Source organism: Lepeophtheirus salmonis, chromosome 9 (genome assembly GCF_016086655.4).
Source record: "Lepeophtheirus salmonis chromosome 9, UVic_Lsal_1.4, whole genome shotgun sequence".
NCBI lineage: Eukaryota > Metazoa > Arthropoda > Copepoda > Siphonostomatoida > Caligidae > Lepeophtheirus > Lepeophtheirus salmonis.
Window position 1 is genome coordinate 30,565,873 of NC_052139.2, and position 17,008 is coordinate 30,582,880.

Below are 17,008 nucleotides of genomic sequence, written 5' to 3' on the forward strand. Positions count from 1 at the left end.
ATTAAAGGACATACACCGTACTCTTTATCAAGAGTATATCCCTCCCTCTATAGCCACATTTTATAATAGGGATTTTTTAGCATATAATATTACTTTGAATATATTCAATTATCCGTATTTATCATTGATTTAAAGTATTATTCCCTGTAGTTGGTAAGACTTTTCCTACTTATAAAGCCATTTAAGGGAGTCTCATCAAGATTCATTACAAATTTGTGCATATCACATAGTAAAAATATCAACTTTGAGCTCCCAAGATGACATCTCCTTTATGACATGAGGGAAAACGCTCTGTTTAAGATGCTTTTATAAACTAACACTGTCTACCTTAGAATCAACAACAGCTATTTTATTTTAAAAAAATGACGTCATGACTCATGTGATGTCATGATTCGAACTTTGTATTTCATAATATTTGTTGAATGTTTATTTAAACCAGGCGGCCTCCGTCGGTTTCATCATATTAATTAATTATTAAATAATTTTATATTAATTAAACCTTGAAGGGATGGAACAATATTACTCGGATCCTTCCTCTACCTCAGATGCCAACTCTGCTCTGGCAGAGTTGGATCAAGGATTACGCTCAAATAATAATTTGGGGGAGCAATCCGAGGCCATTGTACGCTTCCCGCGCCTCTTTCAAAAGTATCCTTTTCCTATTCTGATTAATTCGGCTTTGCTTAAATTAGCCGATGTATATAGAGGTGATTTATTTTTTGACTCTCTTAGAACCTATTATATTATACTATTTAAATTGATACAGGGGGCTCTAACTTTATCAAGCTTTGCGTTCTTCGGGTTTGTCAAAGGAGTGAACGACATTTGGATAAAATTACAAATGTGGATGAATTTGTGAAGCGAATATTCAGTGTGACACACTCAAATGACCCTGTGGCTAGGGCACTTACTCTTCGAGTTTTAGGAGCTGTTTCATCTGTTGTTCTAGTGTCTGAGCGTCATGCCCTTGTTCAACATCACATTCGTAACGTGTTAAATGAAGACTGTGGTGATCTTGTGGAGCTCTACGGAGCCATATATGCTGCAGGACGTTTTGCAGCAAGAAGTAAAACATTTGCATTAAATTTATGTTCAAAAATATCCGAAATGGTCAAGGGAAATTTGACGCCACTGGAAATCAAATTAAGATTGATTCCTATTTTAAGACATATGTATCATGATGCTAAAACCGCCTCATATGTGAGAGAAACATGCACTACGCTTCTCCTAGAGTCATATCCTTCTTTGGATTTTGTACTCGTGACTCTGCGAACATTGACTAGACTAAGTGCGAGAACACTCATTGATGTCCCAGATCACATTATGCTACTTTTACGTTATTTGACTCAAGATTCAAGAAGTAAAGTGAAAGAAACTGTGTTAAAGGATCTTAAATTTCTTGCTTCTGAGGATCGATCGCATTTATGGACGGATTCGAATGTGGAATCCCTGATTAAATTTGCGCTAAATGAACATAAGCAATCCATCAATGTCTCAGTTGGAGTTTTTACTGTGTTAAGAGAGCTCATTAGTCATGGTCATTTAGATAAGTTTGGGTTTTCTGAAGGAGAAGAGTCCTTGGTCATGGAACTCTGTCAAAATTTTTGCTATCAGAAAGATGTGAGTGTGGCCGCGGCGGCAACTTCATTATTAACATGTATCGCAGTTCATCGTGAGTTATAATTATTATAGTATCTGCATAAAAAAATAACCCTTTCATTTTTATTTTTTTGTATCATTAGGTACGGAATCTTGTTCTGAAGCAATGCTCGCAATAGAATCCTTATTTTTACTTTTAACTGGAAGTGATTTTAATGATGAGTGTTTTAGTGTTTTAAAAGATACACTAGATTGTGTTGTTAAGCTATGTGATATAAATCCGGAGGCATGTGAACAATTTGTTGATATTTTTGGCTCTGAAGCCTTTAATAACTCTCAAAAAATATCAGTCCGTCTGATGCTTGCTCAAGTTCTCGCATCTCTTGGAAATAAGCACATGGGCGTACTTAGAATCTTACTTCCAGACATGTATTTATGCCTCGAAGAAAAAATTGAAAATAATAAGTTTACTTCAATTATTTGTACTCTGCTATTACAGGTGTGTAATGTATTTTTATCCCTATGGATATTGTTGTGTCAGTCCTTATTTGGGACTGAAGACTCCAGTTCAGTCCTAAGAATTTATAACGTTCGGTCCTTAATGACGAAGCTCAACTTCATCACTTCTTTTTTTAATCAATTCTATTACTGACAATCCGAAGGACCGGTTCTAAAACGGGACCGGACCGAATAAATAAGGACTCACACAACAATACCTATGTGGTTTGATGAAATCCCCAATTTAATTATTATTTATCATAACAGACTCTCAAAGGCTTCAACTGGCCTCCTGAAGCAATAAGCGCATGGAATTATGCTATCAGTAACGTTGATTTTTGGACTCAGTACAAGATAGGTAGAGCAGCCACCCGATATGCTCAACCCGGACCAGCTAAGGATATATTTTATCGTTTAATGGATAAAGTTTCTTCTGAAAATCATTACTATTGGCTAACTGGAATTTGGCATCTTGCTGAAGCTGAAGAATATTTGTCCGATATCAATAATATGGATATTATTGATAGATTGAATAAAGCAAATTTTAAAATTCATGAAAGCATTACTTCACTGAAAGCAGCTGCCTCTCCTAAACAAGTGAGTTTTTCATACGTCCTTCATTTTATTCTGCATTTTCTTTTAAATCTATAAAATAATATTATTATTGCAGGGATCTATGGTGTTCCAAATATCCTACCTCAGATGTAGATCAGAGGCTTTACTTGTCTTAGCTGAACTCATGTATGCCTGTAATTCCATACGCACATCCCCACCACCGGCTATTGCTAACGCTCAAGCTAAACAATCACATGATGATCTCCAACGTTGCGGTCGAATTGCTTATTTATTACGGAAATGTGTTAAGGAATTTACACGAGTGTCTTCTCTTTATGGGAAACTTTATGAGTCTTGTTTTGATGCGGATCCAAGTACTCTCTCACAACTCTCGATTTTTAGACAGATTTATCTTAATATTTCACGATGGATTGAAAGGGTTTGTCTTAAAAGTAATCGTCAGGGTTCCATGTTTCTCGAAAGAGAAATAAATTTTGATGTTGAAGAGGATGATGCCGATATCAACGTGACTCAATTAATTGATATCGGAAAGGAGCTTGCTATAAAATTTAATAATTTAGCAAATGACCCGGAAGCAAATCCAATTTCTGAAAAACATACCTCAGTTCTTGTATTCATTGTCAATAAACTCACTTCTTCTCCCTTATTTCTTCCACGATCATTTTATCAATCAAGACAAGTCACTTCACTCTCCCTCGCAGTTACTCCTTCTCCAAGATCTCCTGGTGATCCTATTAGCGTATCTACATCCCAATATCTTTCAATAAAAGTTGAAGGAGTTGTTTCACAAATTGGATAAAGAGTAAGAACTTCCCTTGGAAGAGGGATGTTCATAGCGTTAAGCTTGTTCTTACTTCTTCTTTACAAAAAAGTAACTCTCCAGAGTATGTTAAAAACGACTCATCTTCTAACACAATGGAGGTTAAATCTATTCCCAAAAATGACTTTTTTACCGCTCAGTTTCTTTTACCCTTTAACGTGCCAGGTCTACATCAAGTATTCATAGAAACTCTTTTGATCGATAAGGAGCAAAGATTATGGCGTCAAAATACACCCAAGTCATCTTTATCGGTTAAAGCATTTGACGAAGGGAATAGAGGAAATGTTCCTAATAATAGGACTAGATAGATTAATCAATCAATTGCATATCCTCTATTGAAATCCTGTAAAATGCTTGAAAGCTTTGTTCATAAAACAATGTGATTTATTATTTTTTATGTATATTATAAATAAATATATATTTCACTTATATCTATATACTTTTTATAACCTACATTGTATATTTGTGTAATCATCGGCATTACACTTTTAAATCTGTCAGGCTAACTATATAATTTTACATTTAATCAACAGTACTCATGTAAGAATGGATACTTAATTAACGAAGATTTGCGATCACAGCAGAAGTAAAATCATTGGTGGAAGAATAGCCTCCTAGATCCCTTGTTCTCACTTTTTCAGACTTTAAGACCCTTTCAACTCCTTCCTTGATTTTTGCACCATGTTTATCCAATCCTACATGTTCAAGTAGTTTGGCAGTGCTCAAGAGAATAGCTGTAGGATTTGCCACGTTTCTTCCTAACAAGATTGAATTCAGCATTCGTCTGAAATGTATTTGACCTCTACTCACCTACACCTTCATCGAATGTGTGCCTTGCACCTGGTTCAAATACTGCAACTTCGGAAGAATAACTTGCTGCGGCGACGAGACCAGCCCCTCCCACCAATCCAGCAGCAAGATTGTCGATGATATTACCGTATAAGTTTGGCATTACCATAACATCAAATTGATGTGGCTTGGACACAAGCTGGAACAGATATGGATACATTTGACAAGGTAGGGAATGTCACTCATTTCTAAAAATACTTACTTGCATTGTTGTGTTATCCACAATCATCTTTTCAAATTCAATATTTGGGTAGAGTTCAGCAATTTCCTCGCATGATCTAATAAAAAGTCCATCTCCGAGTTTCATAATGTTAGCTTTGTGGACTGCCGTAATTTTTTTTCTTCCATGACGGGTTGCATAATCAAAAGCAAATTTAGCTATTCTTTTAGACTTTTCTGCAGTTACGACTTTGAGACATTCAACGACACCTTTAATAGATTCATGTTCCAAGGCTGAATATTCTCCTTCAGTCTGCTCTCTAATAATGACCATATCTAAGTTGGAGTGTCTTGTTTTAACTCCTCGCAAGGATCGAATCTATGTATGTAAAGTTAAAACCTAGACATTTCTTAATTTATTTTTTCGCCCTTACCTTAACAACATTTGCATACAAATCTAGTTCGTTTCTAAAATTTTGATTTAGATTTTGAAGATCTCCTTCAAAATTAACCTCTGGTACAGCAATGACTCCTTTAATGCAAATACCATTCTTTCTAACTGACTCACATACATCACTTAAACTTGCACTAGTTTCATGTTGAACCTATTGGTTTCCGGAAAAAATATATATAATTCTTTGGTTTTGAATATGTGTAATGATGTACAATTTAAACAAACCTCGGATAGTTGAAGAGTTTCAAAATTGATGGGAGCTCCAGTGGCAGATACAACCCTTATAACAGAGTCCATAATTTCTGGTCCAACCCCATCTCCAGGAATCATGGTGCAATTTATCCGTCCATTTGTTACATTTAGTGAAGATAATTTGGAAGAGGTATGCAATAACTTTGAGTGATGAGCTAATGAGCCAATGCTTCTCATAAAAATACTAGCTGACATTTCGATTTTTTTAAATATATTATTTAATTTAAAAAAAGGATTCTCCTGTCGAAAATATGAATTATTATTGGAATTATTCTATAGAATTTGGGTATGGGTAAAAGGCTAATATATATATATTACAAAAGCACTAGTCAGCTGAGACTATGAAAGTTTGGAGAAAGCTCATTTTGTTTTTTAAATGAGTCCAAATTAAGTTTTGTGAGAAAATAGGAGAAAAGTAATCAAAACGAAGCAAATATAAACTATATGAAGGATATTAACATAAAGCAAAATAACTTCAATAATTACACAATATTATAGAAGGAGGTGGTTTTGTGGTGCTTTATATTTTTAGACTCTACAGAAATTCATGATAAGAGGCACATAGTGACTACGATGCAACTCTCCTTCTATGATAACTAATTTTTTTAAAATAACTTGATATTTTTATTCTTGACTTAGGTATCTAGTAACATTGAGAAGTTTTGTTTTTTCATGTTATTTAATCTTTTTTTCCTTCTAAACAAATACTACATATGTTAACAAATCGTAAGATATTTGTCAAATTCCAGTTTTTATTTAATTCTGTTTAAAATTATATTTACATCATTTTGAAGAAAATAATTAATCTGCATTGTCATATTCAAAATCTATTTGAAATATAGCTCTTCAACGAAATTCCAATTTTTTAAAAAGGATATTAAGTTTGATGAGGGAGGACTATAAATATGTCGTATATCATTAATTAATAAATAATAATTAACTTAAAAAATAATGAAAAATATGCACCAACCATTTTTTCTTTTCTAATTTATAAACTTCATTTGTTTCTTTCAAAGACTTTCCTTTTTTAGAGTCCTGAACACGGCTGATGGAGACTTGTTTATCTTCCTGGCCATGTCAGGAATTGAGGAACTTGTTTTTCTAGAAGGCCGACTTCAGGCCGTTGAAGGTTTCTTGCCTTCTCCTGGAGAGTGTCTGAGGTCCTCCCCGATCTTCAACCACATGTATACATTGTAAATCGTCTTCCTCGAAGCCCCAGTCTACTCCCAGATGGTATTCTGGGACTACCATCCCGCGCAAAGGAGCACTGCGAACTCAATTCTCTTCTCGTACTATGTGCTCATGGTGGCGACTAGGACAATGTTTTTCTTAGCAATCGATAGCTACTGTTCTACAACAGTGGTTCTCAAATGGGGGTACGCATACCCCTTGGGGTACTTGAGATTTTGAAAGAATATTTTAAAATTGGTACATAACACAAGGGCGTCCTCAGGAGTTAGCCTGGAAGACTCCAGCCCCGCCCCTAAAAAAGAGGAATTTTTGTGTTATATTTACTAAAAAAATATGTATCTTTTTTTTCTAAACAATTTATAATAGAATTTTTTTTCCAAAAAATTCCTTTTTTTGAGAATAAATATAGATTTCTAAATGATTTTTATGTAAATAACTAAGGATTTTTGAAATTTTTTTCCAAAAAATTTAATTTTTTGAAAATAAATAGATGTTTAAATTTTTTTTCTAAAAAATCTAATTTTCTTATAATTTTTATTAATTGAGAATAGCTATGGATTTTTGATTTTTTTTTTTTTTTTCCGAAAAACAAATATTTTGAGATTTTTTTACAAAAAATTAATTCTAGAATATTTTTTTTGCATAAGGTTTTAATTTTTGTATTTCTTTACAAAAAAATTCCAAAAAACAAAAATTCCCCCCCCCCCTTATCTTAGAGTAAACTAATTAAACTAATTTTTAAGTAAATCCTGGAAAATTAATTACTAAATTAATTTTTAAATTATAAGTGTCCTTTTGGAAAACAAAGTATAATTATAATATTACTTATTACTTCGTTTATTTGTCAAAAAGAATAAATTATGAAATAGCCACGACGTACCAAGGTAGACTTGTGAATCGACAGCTGACAACAAAATACTTAGGGTATTTTTGTATTAGCGAGTTAACGCCATGATCATATGAACTTTGTACAATTATAAGGCTAAAATATTTGTCGTAGTTCAGGGTATTACCTCGCAAACACAAAAATACTTAATGTATTTTGTTGTTAGCTGTCGATGCCCTCCTCTGACTTTATTCGTCATGGCTATTACATCATTTATTATTTTTGATAAATCAGGAAGCACTATATAAATGGAGAGTGCACTTCTTTTCAGAAAATACATAGGTTGACATAAACAATCTTCTATAGCAGGGGAAGGCAACCTTTGAGACATGGATTGCTAACTTCAACATTTCTAATCAATGGGTGTGCCACTATCAACAATAATGGTAAAAAACGTACGCAAACTACGGAAATATGTTATAATTTGCGCGTCAAATATGCCTCTGAGTGCCGGCAGTGGCACACGTGCCATAGGTTGCCGACCCCTGTTCTATAGAATATCTACGTATAATCTTTTATCCAATCAAACGCCACTTAGATATACTAAAGATGATTGGATGATCAAGTTAGAAGTAATTTTCTTCGACTTCCTTTATCTGGCTTTGTTCCTATCTCTTGTATAACATATCTGAGGAGTTTCTGTATTTTCGTCACATAAAAATGCAAGCCCTGATTTTTGCAGTTGTAAGTTATGTTGTGTCTAGATTACAAACCACTAAGAAAAAGTCTGAATGATCTCAAGCTTCAAATGATGTGCAAGGTTTTTGTCTAACATCCGTTTCTTCGGCTAAATACTTGGGTATGCTCCACGGCTCCGAATATGTAGATGTGGAATTTATTTATGATAATTATAAGTTTCTTTGTGGACGGATTTTATTTCTATTAATAATTAGAATAGTTATTTCTGGGTAAAAATGCCGTATTATATTTTGCATATATATAACCTACATTTGTCGCATTAATAATTTGTTGAATCCAATCGTAATATTTAATATTAATAACTTCTACTAAAATTTACATTTTATATTTTTTATAATAGTTATTTCTATTGTTTTATTTATTTTACCCATACTTTTTTAACTTAATATCACAAATATACGCTATAATACTTTGACTTATCAATGTACAAGTAAACTAAAGCGTTAGCCATTAGTTTTTGATTACTCATTGTATTAACATATCGTATTGGCGACTTTAAAGGAAGAAACTTATTAAATATAAAAGTTAATCCATCTACAATACAGAAATATGAAGGTTCTTTTTATGAGTTTCACGAAGTACATAAAGTATTCCTGAATTTGATAATTTAGAATACTTTTTATTTTGTATATTACATTTCCTAGTGTTACTTGAAATTCAAACCTGTCGAAGATTCTCATTTCTATAGCTAGCAGAATCACGTGATATTCTATCTTCAAGACAATAACTTTAATCAGTAGTACCAAATGTTTCACCCCCCCCGTGTTTTCCTCACATTCTCTCGATGCCCAAGTCCGTTTTTAGAAGGACAGGAATACAATTTCTTGTTGATATTGGGCATTTTAATATTTCTATGAAGAAATTTTGGCTATCAAGTACAAATATAAATGTATTTATGGCTACAATTATACTAAAATATTACTAAGCAATATTATAATACAGTATTAAGTATAATAGTATGTAAAATTTTAATATTATGTATATATATAAATATTTGTGTGTTGTAGGAATTGTGGAGAAATAATATGACAATTATAGTCTGGTAGTAATTAAGAAATAAATAGGAGTTGGTGTAATTGACTTATTTGGGCAACTATCAGATCAGATGGTTCTTTTAAGAAGAAAGGTTGCGTGGTACAATAACGGTGGATCGAGTTTACCAATTGGAATTTCTCATCACAATAGGTTGCGTGCTTTGAGCTTGTGCTCCTCCAGATAGCATTAGAACTCTATTTTGCAGTCAGCTCTTTTTTCCTCAACTTGATATATTTTGATTGGTTGAATTAGATCTTTTTAAGCTACCATCATCCAATACTATTTCCTTAGTTGGGAAGAATTGGCTAATACTGGTTACCAACTGATATTAGGCCTTTTTTCTATTTGTTTTCGTATAAATAGTTGTTTGTAACGATTTAGTTTGAAGAAAAATAGACCAGTTTAAGTCTATTATTGAATTTGTATTGAGTAATTAAGCTTGAGGGTTGCCTTAGTTCCTTGAGTTCGAGTCAGGATTGGTTTGGAAAATGCTGTCTTCCTCCTCAGCAGACGAAGAGCCAACGCTGATCGGTCGTATGATGAAGGACTTCTCATCCAAAATACGTGGTGTCGAAGCATCAAATGACTCGAGTAATAATTGTCGACACAAGCTCAGCTTTTCCCAGACTGTTTTATTTGATGATGAGAATCACTCCTTTAGTAATGTGCCTGAGAAGCGCTCAAGGTTTCACGACCCCCTTTCTTCCAGCATTGGAAGAAAAAGGTTTGCAACAGAACGAGCTCGAGAGGTTTCCTCCCTGGAAGAAGAGAACGCCCAGCTCAAAGAGCAATTGGAAACTTTGAAGCTCGAGAATATATCCGACAAGGCGGCTCTATCCAAGCTCTCATCTGCTCATCGAAATGCAGAACTAGCTCAAAAGCGATATCTCCTTGAAGCCCGAACAGAGGCTAAGGACTACAGAATGAAATTCGAAAAAGAGTTGGAGCATTCAAAGAACCTCCAAAAGGAGATGGATCAAACGTCTCAAAAAGAGAACCAAAACCTCCACGAAGGAGAGCTCAATAAGCTCCGTAAAGTTATTCAACAGTATGAAAACAAAATATCCGAGCTTCGACAAGAGTCCTTTAAAAATAAAAAATCCATTGAAACATTAAATGAACAAAACAAGAACGCCAAGTACAAATATGAGTCTGAAAACTCCTCTTTTTTACATCGAATTCGCTGTTTGGAAATGGACAAAAAGGAATTGGAGGAAACTAAGGAAATCAATCAGAAAAAAGGGATTTTAAGCTCTAAATTAGAGACAGAAATTGAGGCCCTTAAAGGAGAAGCTCTCAAAAAAGATGTTGAATTAAGGCATCTAAGAGACGAACTCGCTCAAAATAAAGAGTATTTAATTCAACGAAAGGCTATGAGACAGAAACTAAATGAATACCCGAATTTAGTAAGACAGGTGGAGTGTCTTACTAAAGAAAATAGTCTACTAGTACAAACACAAGAAAATGTCCAACTCCTAAAGGAAAATATTTCAAGTCTAGAGTCGGAACTTGAGAGGAAACAGAAGTTACTTGAAAATAACTTACCTAATCAGCATGAGGTCCATCGCCTTCAAAAGAGTATATCATCATGGGAATCTGCTTTTAAACGCGTATTTATGACGGGGAATAATGAAAATATGTCTGACGCAAAGATTGGACCCGAATTATTGAATATAAAGCTGGCAGATTTTCAAAGAACCGAATTACTTCTAAGGAGCAATCTGGGTGAAGCAAAGACTAATAAAAATATCGCCGAGTCCCGAATTAAAGCTTTAGAGCAAGACTTGAACAAAAGTAAAACGGAACGGAAAAAAATTGATGAATTCACTACAGAGCAAGCGAAAAGAATAAAAAAGCTTCAAAGGAAATTACTTCTAGTTGCGAGAGTAGGTTATGAGTGACTGAGTATACGCCTTAACTTTTTATATCAAATATATTTTTTTAATTTAGGAACGAGATAGTTACAAGTCATTATTAGATTCCTACGAACATGAAGTCACATTCGCTGGTGGTCAACTTGAAAAGGATAAAATTGCCATTTTGGAATCCATCATTTCAGATCACAAGGATATGGTCACGAAGCTTGAGGAGCAATTGGATAACACCGAAGGCACAGTCAGCATTGATTCCAATAGTGAGATGCAGAAAAGTGAATATGAAGGAAAGATCCTGGCGTTAAAAAAAGAATTGGATAGTGCGACCAACGAAAGGGACCACCTTCGATATGAACTCGATAATCGTGCTATTAAAGGGGATTATAATCCTCATAACACTCGAGTAATTCAGTTCAAGTGTGTTTTTCGTACATTAATTAGCCTACTTCCCAATGTATGTTATGATGATGTTGATTTATATTTTAAGGAACAATCCAATGGCTGAAGCAAGTGAAAACGTTGGTAGTAAGATATCCAAGCTGCAAGATGAAAACCAGTCATTGAAAGTAAGGATTCAATTATTAGAGGAAGGACATGTCAAGGACCTAACACTTCTATGTGAGTATTAGTCCCTCATATAAATATCCAATACCCTTCATAAATTAATAATCTAAACAATGTTTATATATATATAGCAAATCAAAAGATGGAAAAAGAGATTTCACCAAAAGAAGTAGAGGATCTACAAAATAAGGTCAAGTCCTCTGAATTAAAGAATGAGAAATTGATGGAAGCCTTTAAGAAGACATCTAAAGAGTTTAGAAAGCTTACCCAGGATCTCACAGGATATCGTATAAACTCAGAATCAGGGGATAACTTTTATAAAGTTACATCCATTTATGCAGAATCCCCAGAGCAAGAGCAACTTTATTTTCAAAAGAATCAAAAAGGAGAGCTCCTACTTTTACAAAATAACTATGCCGAAACATTGAATCATTTAATTAAGATTCATTTAAGTATGCAAGATTCGATACCCGCATTTCTAAGCGGTTTAACATTAGACTTGATTGCCAAACAAAGTATTGAATCCGAAGCGAATACTTCTTCATCTTCAACCAACTTTGACGCTAGAGAACCCATTTGTATTGACTAAGTAGATTTCTATTTAATGATATTACTTCGTGCTAATTTATTAAGAAAAGAAACTATAAACATCCAAATTACATTGAATAAATTGAGCATTTGTATATTGGGTAGATATTTTATGTAATAATATTCAAGATTGACTTTCCATTTAATATTTTCACTGACGCCTAGGATCTTACGCAAAGTATATAATTATAATAATGAAGCTTTTAGTATCAGAGACCAATAAACCTTCTTATTTATATCAACCCTCATTTTGTAGATGCGAGTTTTTGTGAGTTCCAATAACTCAATGTTGAAATAATATTTAAGAAATTAAATTACTTGTTCTCATTTTGTTAATATAATAATTAGTTCCTTAACTAATAATGAATAATGATAATACTGCCAAAGAGATGTTCTTAATCATCCCCCCTAGTCTTTCTCCTTTTGCTCTTCGATGAAGATCCATTAGAACATGAACTATTAGCATCAGTTGCTGATAGAACCGATGATGTTCTTTTTCGTTTCGATGATACAACGGGCTTTGTTAATGAGAGGGTATTATTGATCAATGATGACATTATTTGATTTATATCTTGCTGGATCTTGTTAAATTGATCATAAACCTATTCAGGATGATTAGATAAAGGAGAAGAAATATAACTAAAGTAACCGAATTTGAGTTGACTTACCTCTGATGAATATGGTACAACAATGACCATGTTAAGAAGCAACAGTTGTATATCCCGTTGAAACTCAGGTAGTGTTTTATAGATTCCGTTTTCTAAATTTTTATTAATAGTCCCTAAATCAAAAGGCTTCTTAACTATTCCTAAGGGATCTCCTGGAGCTTCTAGTATCTGATGATTACATGACTTGATGTCTTCAATAGCTGAAAATGCGGATTTCTTCCATGTGTGTTCTTCTTCAGAAGGAGCTGGACTCGGGGGGACAGATTCATGCTCCGACTCTGCCGGAGTAACTTTACCCGATTTTCTTCTCGTTGAAGTTCGCGTACGGGGCTCCGATAGTTCCGAAATTTCTTCATTCATTATCACAGATCCTGTAGGTGAACTTGACCGAGATGATCCTCGACGACTTCCGCGAGTAAGGATTGGCCCACTTATAACTTCGTCCTTCACACGACTTAAACGTCTATTTTCTATCACATTTTCAACAGGAGAAGAAGGTACAAGAGTTTCATCTTCTACTTTAATAACGGATTTTCGCTTTGAATTTGAAGAAGATGATAATGATGGATTAGGTGTAGCTGACTCTTCATCAGGATTTTGCTGTTTTTCACTCGCATGTTTATTTTTCCTTCGGGTTATTTTGATAGAATCCTCTATATCTGCATCTTCTCCAGAAGATTTACTCGCGGAAGGTTCATTTTCTTTCTTAATAGTTGCACGAGTAGATCGTTTAGACTTGATAATTTCCTCCGATTCCAAGGATTCATGGTCTGATTGTTTATCTTCCTTTTGTGAATGGAAAAGGGGCTTAGTTATCTCAATAATAACTGGTTTAGCAGTAGAAGTCAATGCACTTTCCTTTTTCGATAATACAGAATCCTCAATCATGGGTGAAGATTCTTCATCAAATGTAACTTCCTCATCCATCTTGTTTTCCTTGTCAGGGGAACATTCAATCGTCTTTTCTTCTTCTTCAGAAAGGTTAGACGATTCCGAGTTTGTCGTTTCTTCCACATTTACAATCTTATCTTGCTCTTCAGAAATGTTACATTGAACGGCATCTTCAGTATCTGGAATCTCTTCCTCATCACAAGGATTCTGAGGAGAAGGCGTCCTCTCAACAATTGGTTCTTCAACTTTGGAAGCATCTCTTTCTTCATTTATTTCTTCCAAAATAGTTTTGTCTTGATTCACCTCCAAACTAGATTCCTTAGGACTTTCTGCACCAGAATTGCCATTCACTTCCTCCTCCACTTCAGATTTAACTAAAGTTTCTTCCTTTACAGGAGACTCACTTGATTCAATTTTTTCCAACTCCTTTGCATCACTCTCAGTATTTTCCGTCGGAGTAATATCCTTTTCTTTATTTATTTCTTCTTCAGGAATGATTTTTTCATTCAGAACGGATGGACTTTGATTTATAATTTGAGCATCCTCGGATTTCTGCACTTGATCCCCCTTTTGACTGAGGAGACTTCCTCTTCTTGAGCCACCTCCGCTTTAATCTCTACCTCCTCTGTATCATTTGAGGACAAAGAGGTTTTAAGCTCCACTTCTTGCAAACTGGCTGTTGATCCCGTTGTTTCAGGAGGAACTTTATGAGGGGAGGTCGGAGAGGAATTTGAAGGGGATCTGATATTATTTTCATCCAATTTCTCAGATGATTCTTTAATTTCAATAGTTTTTTCGGGGGATTTTTTAGCTACTCCTCTCCCAAAGTTTTTTTCTTTTAAAACACGCAGCGCAATCTTCTGAATTTGATCTTTGGAAGCTCCTGAGCCGGGCTTGAGAGCTTCTAAATCCTCTTCTATGCATTTAATTTCTTCTTTCTGTGTGATGATAATTGATTCAATTTCCTTAATCCTTTCTGTTCGTAAATAGCGAACAATTGACTCCGCCGTACTCTCACTTCCATCCACTTTCTTCCGACGACAAGAGTCCATCTTAAAAGTAAATACATTCTATCAATACAGGACACAATTAATAATGAATATTGCGCAAATCCCCAGGAAATATATATATAATGTATAGGTAATAAGGAAGAAATAAGAGGAAAGAAGTCTTATACTTGCTCAAGAAGGAGTTTGTATTGCTGGGCACAATTCTTTTGAGAGTACCAATCAAAGGGCCTGCCAGAAAGGGGATTCATTACTCTGGAGATATAACCCCAGTTCTGATCTCCTGATTTTACTACCGCCAATGCTAGATTTAATTGCTCCGAGATACTCCATGACTCTGAATGTGAGTTACTGGCCGATGGAGATGAAATAGACATATTCGGATTCCCGGCGAAAACTAAGGAGTCTCCAAACAAACAGTAGGCTCCAGCAGTCCCTCATCTTTTCAAACAAAGTAGAAAGTTGTACTAGACTCAAATGACGTCATCCCCATCTCTTTCTTCTTACAAAGAGAACGCCAACATAAAAAAAATCTCGAACGAAAAGTACAAAATATACTTTATATAGATATTTGAGTCAATCATAGTCTGATTATGCAAACTACTGGGATGAGTGTAGATATACAAACATTTTAGCTATAGTTTAGAATTTGTATTTGATATACCAACCTAATATTTTCCCCAATAAAGCCCCTTTGAAATAAAATCAATCAATATACCTTTCTTTTATTGTGACGATCAGTTTTCCCTACTTTAAGAGAAACTAGCGATAAATCCAAAGAGTTAATAAAAATCATTTGTTCATAGATGATTCAATTTTGAGGAAAATAATTCTAGCTAGCTTTGGTGTTGATGGGTCACAAATGAGTTCATTTGAGACGCACAATACGGAATATAATTAATATAAGAGATTTTTATATATCATTACAATCTTTAAGTTCATGATTATAATCAAAAATTTGTAATTCTCAATTTCAAAATAATTAATGTGTGTATTTAAAGTAAAAATTAGTGTTTATACACATGCAGGCATAAGGTTTGATTAAAATTTTAATATTTACTTTAATTATTGATCGAATATTATTTAATATTCGATCATTTTATATTATAAGTAACATAAAATTAGCAAGAAGTTTTTGTGGCCAAAATACTAATACTTATTTACGAATGCTCTAAATGGATTTAAATTTAAAATTTTAACTCATATTTAAGAAAAACCTCAGGAAACTTTCTCATTCTGAGAGAGAGAGAGAGAGAGAGGTTTTGATATTAAATGAGTGTATGAGTCCGTATAATAGGGTTATGTAATACTGATTTTGACGTCATCTCTATTTAGTGAATCATGTTTTTATGAACCTGGATTTGTGTCGCACACAGAGAAAGAAATCGCACCTCCCATATTTTTCATACCTCTGATTATTTTTTTCCAGAACCATTGTGATTGTATTACTACCATTGGCATTTGTATAAATCAATTATCAACATCATATAATAATGGCGGATGTCGGTTCAATTTTATCTGAAAGGCTCATGGCCGCTGCGCAAGTCGTAGAAGAACAACTCGATGCGGAAATGAACAAGTTGGAAAAGTTGGATGAGGATGATTTGGAGGCCATTCGACGTCAAAGATTGGCTAATTTAGAAAAAGCTCAAGCCAAAAAAAGAGAATGGCTTAAACAGGGGCATGGAGAATATCAGGAAATATCCGAAGAAAAGGAATTTTTCAACGTGACGAAAAAATCCGAGAACGTTGTTTGTCAGTTTTATCGAGAAGAAACATTTAGGTAAAGACTAAAGTATGTCAGTCAGTCACTCACTTCCTTATTTCAACTATTTATTAACACATAGGTGCAAAATTTTTGACAAACATCTCAACATCCTTGCAAAGAAGCATTTTGAAACTAAATTTTGCAAAATCAATGCAAATAAGTGTCCCTTCCTTGTTGAAAGACTTCGAATTAAAGTAATACCCACTTTGGCACTTGTCAAAGGAGCAAAAACAAAGGACTACATTATTGGTTTCACGGAATTGGGAAACAAAGACGAGTTCTCGACTGCAATGTTAGAGTGGAGACTTGCAAGATCAGATATAATTAATTATAGTGGAGATCTAATGACCCCTCCAGATCAAGTTGAAAGATCCAAAACATCAATAATTAAGAAGCAACATAAAACTATTCGTGGTAATAATTGCTCTAATTCCTCTGATGAAGATGACTGGTAAAACAACAACGTGGATTGTCCGGTCATTCCGTCTAACTTATTAATACTTTTAAAGATTATACTTACTAAATTTTGAGCTAATGTTTAATTAATATATTGAAATTTAACGTAAATGCATTTAATAAAAACAATATGATAATCCATTTCAAGACATTTGTACAAATACAATTAAGTAT

The 17,008-nt window shown here is 34.0% G+C and overlaps 5 protein-coding genes across 5 annotated transcripts; 3 read left to right on the top strand and 2 right to left on the bottom strand.

Moving 5' to 3' along the window:
* Window positions 1-375: 375 nt before the first annotated feature.
* On the top strand, window positions 376-3,922 carry defl (Integrator complex subunit 7). Its single transcript, XM_040720097.2, has 5 exons — window positions 376-707; window positions 767-1,672; window positions 1,743-2,098; window positions 2,365-2,694; window positions 2,768-3,922. The coding sequence occupies exons 1-5, from the start codon at window positions 509-511 to the stop codon at window positions 3,470-3,472; spliced, it is 2,496 nt and encodes an 831-aa protein (XP_040576031.1). The 5' UTR covers window positions 376-508; the 3' UTR covers window positions 3,473-3,922.
* LOC121124899 (isocitrate dehydrogenase [NAD] subunit beta, mitochondrial) lies at window positions 3,877-5,805 on the bottom strand. The gene is made up of 5 exons (XM_040720098.2): window positions 5,181-5,805; window positions 4,936-5,106; window positions 4,545-4,880; window positions 4,304-4,481; window positions 3,877-4,251 (listed from the first exon to the last, which is right to left on the bottom strand). Exons 1-5 carry the CDS (start codon window positions 5,400-5,402, stop codon window positions 4,052-4,054), a joined length of 1,107 nt encoding a protein of 368 aa, XP_040576032.1. The 5' UTR covers window positions 5,403-5,805; the 3' UTR covers window positions 3,877-4,051.
* Window positions 5,806-8,981: 3,176 nt separating this feature from the next.
* Mad1 (Mitotic arrest-deficient 1) lies at window positions 8,982-12,139 on the top strand. The gene is made up of 4 exons (XM_040718940.2): window positions 8,982-10,904; window positions 10,969-11,309; window positions 11,380-11,510; window positions 11,588-12,139. The coding sequence occupies exons 1-4, from the start codon at window positions 9,507-9,509 to the stop codon at window positions 12,043-12,045; spliced, it is 2,328 nt and encodes a 775-aa protein (XP_040574874.1). The 5' UTR covers window positions 8,982-9,506; the 3' UTR covers window positions 12,046-12,139.
* A 219-nt stretch (window positions 12,140-12,358) lies between these two features.
* On the bottom strand, window positions 12,359-15,065 carry LOC121123881 (uncharacterized). The gene is given in 4 exon segments (XM_040718941.2): window positions 12,359-12,646; window positions 12,713-14,134; window positions 14,137-14,655; window positions 14,781-15,065. Coding segments are annotated over 4 exon segments (2,355 nt in total). The 5' UTR covers window positions 14,988-15,065; the 3' UTR covers window positions 12,359-12,439.
* A 323-nt stretch (window positions 15,066-15,388) lies between these two features.
* On the top strand, window positions 15,389-16,975 carry LOC121123866 (thioredoxin domain-containing protein 9). Its single transcript, XM_040718925.2, has 2 exons — window positions 15,389-16,393; window positions 16,458-16,975. The coding sequence occupies exons 1-2, from the start codon at window positions 16,104-16,106 to the stop codon at window positions 16,831-16,833; spliced, it is 666 nt and encodes a 221-aa protein (XP_040574859.1). The 5' UTR covers window positions 15,389-16,103; the 3' UTR covers window positions 16,834-16,975.
* Window positions 16,976-17,008: the final 33 nt, after the last annotated feature.